The sequence below is a fragment of the Oryx dammah genome, unplaced genomic scaffold, assembly GCF_014754425.2.
Source record: "Oryx dammah isolate SB20612 unplaced genomic scaffold, SCBI_Odam_1.1 HiC_scaffold_21, whole genome shotgun sequence".
NCBI lineage: Eukaryota > Metazoa > Chordata > Mammalia > Artiodactyla > Bovidae > Oryx > Oryx dammah.
This window is the reverse complement of record NW_024070205.1, coordinates 13185082-13193249: the sequence shown is the minus strand read 5'-3', so window position 1 is coordinate 13193249 and position 8168 is coordinate 13185082. Positions and strand designations below refer to the sequence as shown.

Sequence of the window (8168 nt, the reverse complement as noted above, 5' to 3'; positions counted from 1 at the left end):
TGTACTTTTTTTCCTACTTCTAAGATTAGGCAATGAAAATAAGTTTGTTGCTATCTCTCTTCAATAGGACAAAGCACCCATTTTCAAATACAGTGTTTCCATGTATGAGAGATTATAACAGTGACCTTAAGACCTGTATATGATGGAGGGCAGAACCATTTCACTAAGGGCCAGTCCAGTTTGGAAGAGATGGGAGAATAATGCTTTACAGAAATCATCTCGTGACAAAGATATACAGAAACAGTCAAAATTTATTTATTTTAGAAGAGGTTTTCAATTTTTAAATAATACAAAAATAAACAGCTATTTGTTTCAACACTTACAGTTTACATAAATTAATTTAATCATACATAGTCTGAGGCACCAAAACACTCACATATTCCAAATTCCCAGATTCAGTCATTCAGATATTAACAAATCAGTTTTTTAAAAAATCAATGAAGGTAACAGTTTTTTAATACAAGCTCTTCTACTATTGACTCTTTCTTAACCATAAATCATTTAAACATAAAATCTTGAAAATTCCCCTGAGTTATTTCTCTTTAATGAAATTTCATTTTTTTCCCTCTGCCTAACAGGCGTACTTTTTCAATTATTTACATAAATACTGATTTTCAGTGCATGATTAAAAAATATTAAGACCCACAGTGCTTTGTAAAGAATGTTTCTCCAGAAAGTTAGGGGTGAATGAATTAATGAAACATCCACAAGTCCTTCAAAAATGTGTACACTGTCAGTGTTATAGCACATCCAGGGTAATGAGACAATGTTCTCTGTGGGCTGGTGAATAGGTAAACCTTAAAGACGAATTCCAACTTTACACCTCAATATACCAGAGTTGGATTCCTAACATGTTTTCACAAATCTTAATCCAAACATTTATGTTATAGTAATAATCTGGGGAGGTAATCCTAAAAGATACATTGATTCTGACATAATGCCAAAAAAGAACACCATGCAGCCTTAAACCCAGTTTATAACAGTCATCCTAAGAAGACATAATAGCTCTCAATAAATTAAATTAATATACAGTACCAGAAAATGTCAACTGACAATGAGATGTGGAAAAGAAGCATTGTCTCCCTGGGAACTATTCAGCAATCATTTGCTTTTAAATAAGGAAAGACATTAATTAGAATAGAAATACTTTCTTGGTGTCAAGAACCCCCTGTGGCTTTAAGGTATTGGGCTTTTTATTAGGTTATAGTTTATTTGTAAAGTTCTCTGCCTTTCACTTAAAACGAATGTATACCTTTTTGTAAAGGCCTTTTCTGGTAGTTCTGAGCTGAGGATTTCCTGAAAACTTGCGTAAGTTCAGGTAAGAAAGTTCAGACAGAGTCCAAAAAACACACACTCAGACCTTAAAACCAGGAAAACAAAACAGACGAAGTAAACTGATCTGCAAATGGCTAAAAGAAGACCATAGAAGGACCAGTGAGTAGACAGCTGTTTCTCAGGCATCGTAGGAGACACCTTGGAAATATTGACAGTGTCAAAATGTGCAGCATTTTGTCATCTTGCAACAGCACTTACATGTTCAAATTTAGCTTTTGTTCTTATTATAAGTTGAAATTCAAGTAAAAAGATGTCATACTCATTTCCCATTGGATTGTACAGAAGAATGAAAACTGCTTTCCCCTTTAACTTGAAGAAACTTCGACATCTTTAAAATCAACATGGAAATCTTCACAAGTATGACCCCCTTTTTCTCCTTAACAGAAGATGTTAAGTAACACAAGGAGTTTCATATAAATATTAAATAATTAAGTTAAAAGAAACAGTTCATATAAATAAATAAATATGACCACTAGGCTTCTACAGTTCGGTTGAACGTTCCTTTAGTAGGACTGTGGGGTTGATGTCGTCTAGTCCAGAGTGGGAAGAGCTTGCGTTAATGGTGACTGTTTTGGTGAGGTGTGCATCTTGAACACTGAATGAGGTAAAGGGACAGCCTTTCACGTTACTGCAGATGAGAGACTGAATTGAGGCAGTGTTGATGATTTTAAAACCTACTTCTCCACCAAAAGTGCTAGGCTTCCAGTACTCAGGAGAACATATAGGATTTCCCATAAGTCCTTTCAGGGAGAATGGCGCTCCGGCTTCTACCATGGTCTCCCCAAAGATGGCGTCGGGACGGGGCTTCTCTACCAGAAGGGCGGGATACAGCTCCATGGCATCTATGTCTCCGTAGAGCGCTTCTAACTCTGCAGCCATTTCCTTCTCTCCTGTGAGGGTGACAGGGACAGAGACACAACCAATGTCAGACTTTTGACAAAATGAAGAGTTTTACCCCTTCGCTCAATTTGCTTTCAACTTCTCTGTTGTTTCCATTTGCCCCTTGGCTCTTTGAAGAAGTTTAGAAACTGCTTCTCACCTGTAAGTTCCTCAAATGATTCATAGGGCTTCAGCAGAAAACGTTTGCGATACTCATTAAAAGACTGGTATTTCATCTCTCTGCTCTGGTCAAGTGAAGCCTTTGATACTTTCTCTACTGCGACTGGAAGATTCCTACCACCAGCGACCTGTGGAATATGAATTAAATTGTAGAACATGTTAATTGAGTTTTAGGCATATGTAAGAATTTTTTTTTCTTTTTTTGGCCATGCTAAGTGGCCTGTGGGATTTTAGTTCCCTGACCAGGGACTGAACACAGCCCCTCAGCAGTGAGAGCAAGAAATTCTAACCACTCCACCACCAGGGAATTTCCAAGATTTCTATATTAAAAACATCCCTTGAGTGCCAAGTAGGTAAACTGAAGCTACCAGTGGAGACCTAAACTATAAGTTTGGAATATTTATAGATTATTTCTATGATCTAGATTATAATGGTAAAATTATATTATAATCAAGATCATATAATATTAAATATATATATTACATATCCTTATTTCAAGGAAAGATTACTAGCAATAATTAATCTTTCAGTAAGTTTAAGAAAAATCTTTTCTGCAGCAGACATTCTAGTTACCAATTAGTCCTTTGTTTTATTTTATTTTTCACTAATAATGCTTACCCTGCCAGCAATTTGCCTGGTAAATGATTCAACAAACTGAGTGACACCATGTTCCAGTAAGACAGAGTTGTTATAGATAAACTGCTGATAGTTGTACTCCTGGCCATCAATCTGAAAGACGTCAGGCAGAAGGGGATGCCAGTGGTAGAGCGTGTTAAACTCAGCAGCAATACGGTTTTGGTACTGGAACTGTTGGTTGAAAAGCAGCTCTGGGTCAAACTTCAGTTTGAAGTGATAGCCACTCAAGTGCTGTACGTAGTCTTCAATCACAATCTTAATAGTTTCTCCTACAGGCACAAAATAAAAAATTGAAAACATGAATTCTTTCTGCTCACAAATGTTCAAGCAACTGAAATGCAGCTGGTCACTTGGCATTCCTATCTAGATTTTCTTTTCCACCATTGAGAGGTAGGTGTCTGACCAATCCAGCTGAAGGACTGAGTGAATATGCAGCAGGTGATTGTACATGCATGACACCCCAAGTATATTCCTCCCAAGCAAAGGAAACAAGTTAGTTTTCTTTGAGGAAGAGGGTTTTCTCTTTAAGTGATTTGCTCTTCTTGCTTACCTATCAGGATTAGCCTGCTTGTCTGGAACAACTGCTCATCGCCCCATTCTGGATGTTCTTGTTTAAGCACATCACACACTCTGTTGTGTTCCCGCAGCCAAATGGTAGCATACATCATCAGACCAGGCACCAGACCGAAGACCTCCTGGCCCACAGCAAACTTCAAGTGTTCAGGAATATGAGGCGGGTAGATCATTTCAACCTGAGTATCTTTGACAGTGGGAGGATACATCTCTCCATTAATCATCTAAAAAAGTATCAGTAAGAAGAGGTAAGAAACAAATTTTCATCATTAGAGATTTAGAACATAGGTGGGTGGTGAGTGGTAATGAATTCTTAATATTTAAATGGAACAAACCTGATATTTCATTTTTCCATCCTTGAAAAGGCGCAGCTTATGCTGTCTCTCTAAAGATTCACCATAAACATGACTTAAGTCCACCTAGAAGATTACGGAAAATTTTTGATTTGCTACTGAAGTTGTTCTTATGTAAAATGCCTAGGATGTATTTATTACTAAATAATGTGATGATGTAGTTTGCTTTAAAATTTTTCAATATTTTTTTCATAGCCACAAAATAATAAATTAACTTGTTTATCCACTGAAAATAACCCCATAGCTTATAAATCTAAATGTCTCCTATTAGTGTCTCATATGGCGCCTGTGTCAGAATTTTTCATTCTAATTATGTGATATTTCTTTTAAAAAGCAGCAGAAAATGTTTTGATATAAAATACTTATTAATTGAAGCTATGTCACTGAAACCCAAGAGATAATAAAACTGCAAAAATCTCACCTTATAATATTTAAGGCAGCGTAATCAAGGTAACAAATTTTTTTGAAGACAACTTTTTTGCAGATCCAATATTTTAAACTAAAAATATGAGTCAAACTACAAATAATAATCTGTATATATGTATGTAAGTATGTGTTATATATTTTTTTACTCAACCAGTGAGATAAAATGGAAACTCCATTAAGGTTTTTACACACAGAACTTGATTTGCTACAAATTCTCATTTAACTCCATCTCACCCCATGGTTCTTTCCCTTAGTGAAAGCTGGTCCTCGTTCAAAATCTGTCTTGAAAAATTGATGAGTGAAGTGCTGGGCAAAGAATGCAAACATCAGATTTGTGCCCTGGGGATCAGGAATGAACTTTCTTCTTAGGAGTACTTTTTTCACAACTTCTTTCGAATCAGGAAGCTCTTTCCTCCCTATAAAAAATGAGAAAGCCAAAATAAGAACCCATTTATATATTTAAGGAAGCAGAGAGTAAACTCTCAATTTACCAGGGTCTTCACTTACAGGAAAAATACAACTTTGAACAGGATCATAATATTAATGGAAGTTCTAAGATATAGGGGAACAATCTCTTACTGAATAATCTACTTTAACTAGTATTAATTCAGTTTTAATGAAAGAATTTGAGAACATATGACATTATACCAAAATGTCTGGGCTTCCCTGGTGGCTCAGATGATAAAGAATCTGCCTGCAATGCAGAAGACCCAGATTCGATACCTAGGTTAGGAAGATACCCTGGAGAAAAGAATGGCAACCCACTCCAGTACTCTTGCTTGGAGGATTCCATGGACATAGAAGCCTGGCTAGCCACAGTCCGTGGGGTCGCAAAGAGCTGGACACAATTGAGTGACTAACATTTTCAATTTTTCATACCAAAATGCCTATTTGCTTCCATGGAATAGTTTACTTGGACTCACAATTTCAAAAAATATCCAGAGATATCCATAAGAAGGGAAAAAATAGTTTTATTAACAAATAATCATAGTTTGGGGTCAAATTTTCTAGGTATCAATCCAGTCCCAGTTGCAGTTAATATAACTGTCTCCTCTCACTCACCTTTCACACCCATGGGTGTTGGGCAGTCATCAGGCACAGGAGGAAGAGCTCTGGTATAATAGGACAGGTTAGAAAAGGCTTCCCAGCTTTTATAGCTGTAGTGCACATTATAAGTTGGCGGACTCTCAATCAAATGTGATCTTGCTGAAATTTTAGAGGAAAAAAAATGTTATTTGTTCCCATCCACAAGGCAAATCAATGCTCATTTTTATTGTATAATGTACAAGGTGGCACTAGAATAAATTTAATTTAATTAATACAAAGATACTCTATTTTAAAGTAACCATACTTTAAAGCCTGCTACTGGTGCTCAAAAAAGAGGAAAGAATGATGCATTAAAAAGCATCTTTGATAAAGTATATATTCTTTACAGAAGATGTTTTGGTCTAGCCATTTTGATTTTTTTCAAATAACCATCCACTTATTGTTCAAGAGGCCCATGAGCAAAATTTCTGGGCTTGACACTCATATTAGAAATAAAAGTTACTTTCTTGCCGATCCCAATCCAAATTATTCATTTATTTTAATGGGTGCAATTCTGTGTCCCATGGCCATTCAATAAACAACGGGACCACGTGTCCTTCACAAACTGTCGAGAACAGTGAAGGTCAGCATAGGCAGGCAGTATTTTAAGCAGAATTCTGCTGGTGAGACAGAACTTTAGAAGCTTCAAGGGATTCAGATGTCAATATTTTTGGCCATTAAGATAGTAGGCAAACTAAAATGGTATATTTAAACATGTTTTGAATTAAGTTTTAAAATCTAAAATTTATAAAGTACATTTTTCTTTGAGGCAGCTGAGAACCCTAGAAAGTGATTTGTACTTACACGTCAACACATATCTCATAATCATATTTCGCAGGAAGGAGATCTTATTGACAATGTTCCAGACTCCCTTGAAGTGGGTAAGTATGTAGTGCACTGTGTTGGGAGTGGGTTTCAGGAGTAATTTTATTCTTGTCAGAAATTCAGCTGCAATGAGAGGAAAAAGAAATTAACAGGACACATTATAAGACACAATTCTGTAAAATGATAACTGTATATACCCCATCCCAAATGAGGGCACTGAACAACAAACTTACGTGTGGTACAGTTTTCACCATAGAATCCTGTTCGGGTACAGTCACATTTATACTGGTCAAATCCTACACTCATACATACACCTCGATTCTGGCATGGATGGGAACAGCAAGGATTTGCTACAAAAACAGTACAGACAGTGAATAAATAATCTTTCCGTGTCAATCTTGACTTAAGCATTTAATTGCTTTACTATGAGTCAACTTCACAATAAAAAATTCAAGAAATATACAGGTAGTCATGGGAAAACTTTTTTTTTTTGACTTGCCTTACAGAATGGTTATAATGTAGAAATACCAACTTCCTTTTCTAAATAAAGGCAACAGAATATTCCACCAGGGAAATCATGTTGCTAAATTTTTATTAGAAACTTTAGATGCTCAAATTAGCCTTTAGAAGAGGCTCAAAGTAGGACTTTCAAAACTAAAGGGAATAGACCAAGTATTTTAATCAAATTTTTGGGTTTTTTTTTTTTCCTTCTTCTTTCTTCTCTGTCAAAAACTGGAGAAAGATCTGGAGGAAGAACATTCTAAGTTGAGAGGAAAACAAGTGCAAAGGCCCTGAGGCATGCCTGACAGCAGAAGAGGGAGAGGTGGACGCTAAGTTCAGAAAAGGTGAAGGCAGATCCTGTGGGTTTTATGGGAATTTGGGTTTTATTCCACGTGTCAGGGGAGATCATTGAATGATTTACAGTATTAAGGTGGCATGACTTAATTTACATTAAAAAAAACAACAACGACAAAAACAAACTATAGAGAAATTTGCAAAGTAAAAACAGCTTGCTTTTAAGCTATTCTGTTTATCTTAAAAAACAATCTGGTCTTCCCTGGGACGGGAAAGCACTAACTAGGGAAGCTGTATAATACAATTATTTTCATTCAATAGCAGTTAGGTGCTATACAAAATCATCTCACATATATTGATCAGATCTTCTTGTCTTATAATGACAACCTGCAAATTAGTATCCCCGTTCCTAGTCAGTAGATGAGAAAAGATGGGTGCAATAACTGGCCCATGAAGAACAGAGCTGAGGGCAAAGCGGGGCTATCCGTCCAGTTTATTTGGACTCGAGTGGTCCGGACTCGGCCTCTGAATTCCGGGAATATTTAGAATACCTGGAGTTCCCGGGAGAAGTCTGAGCAGAAACTCAGCCCGGGTGGACGGAGCCGCGGAATCCCGGGCACAGGCGCCAGGAACTCACTCACCTGCATCGCAGAGCGCCACGGCGGCGCAGAGCAGCAGGGCCCGGGCAAGCATCTCGGCTGCGGGCGGGGCGCGGGGCCGGCGGAGGCGTCGAGGTGCGCGGATCGGGGCTGCGGAGCCGGAGGAGGCGCTGTGCGGAGTTCCGGGGCGTCCTCTGACGCTGCGAGTCCTTTGACAACTGGAAGCTAACGGAGAGGACCCTCCTTTTATGCGTGAAATAGCCCACGTGACGGCATGACTGTTTCTTTCCGCCTTTCCTTCCCCCCTTCCAAAACTTTTCCCCCTCTTTCTACTTAAACAATTGCGTAAGACCCGGGTGGGGGTAGGGTTTCTTTCTTTCTTTTTAGCTACGCAAACTAGAAAATCGGAAACTTGGGGAGTCACGCTTGGCTTCCCTAAGGTGGGTGCAAAGCGGATCGCCCCCTCCCAGTTCCGACCTTC

At 37.9% G+C, this 8168-nt stretch overlaps 1 protein-coding gene across 1 annotated transcript; it reads right to left on the bottom strand.

Moving 5' to 3' along the window:
* Window positions 1–233: 233 nt before the first annotated feature.
* Window positions 234–7884, bottom strand: PTGS2 (prostaglandin-endoperoxide synthase 2). Its single transcript, XM_040263792.1, has 10 exons — window positions 7730–7884; window positions 6527–6643; window positions 6273–6416; window positions 5445–5588; window positions 4617–4798; window positions 3939–4022; window positions 3581–3827; window positions 3013–3299; window positions 2375–2522; window positions 234–2225 (listed from the first exon to the last, which is right to left on the bottom strand). Exons 1-10 carry the CDS (start codon window positions 7779–7781, stop codon window positions 1816–1818), a joined length of 1815 nt encoding a protein of 604 aa, XP_040119726.1. The 5' UTR covers window positions 7782–7884; the 3' UTR covers window positions 234–1815.
* Window positions 7885–8168: the final 284 nt, after the last annotated feature.

What these genes read in the sequence shown, in the direction of transcription:
- PTGS2 (XM_040263792.1), bottom strand. Translation starts at nt 7,781, where the DNA reads ATGCTTGCCCGGGCCCTGCTGCTCTGCGCCGCCGTGGCGCTCTGCGAT. An exon ending in CGTGGCGCTCTGCGATGCAG is followed by an intron (nt 6,644 to 7,729) that starts GTGAGTGAGTTC and finishes CTGTTTTTGTAG; the next exon opens with CAAATCCTTGCTGTTCCCAT. An exon ending in ATGGAAAAATGAAATATCAG is followed by an intron (nt 3,828 to 3,938) that starts GTTTGTTCCATT and finishes ATACTTTTTTAG; the next exon opens with ATGATTAATGGAGAGATGTA.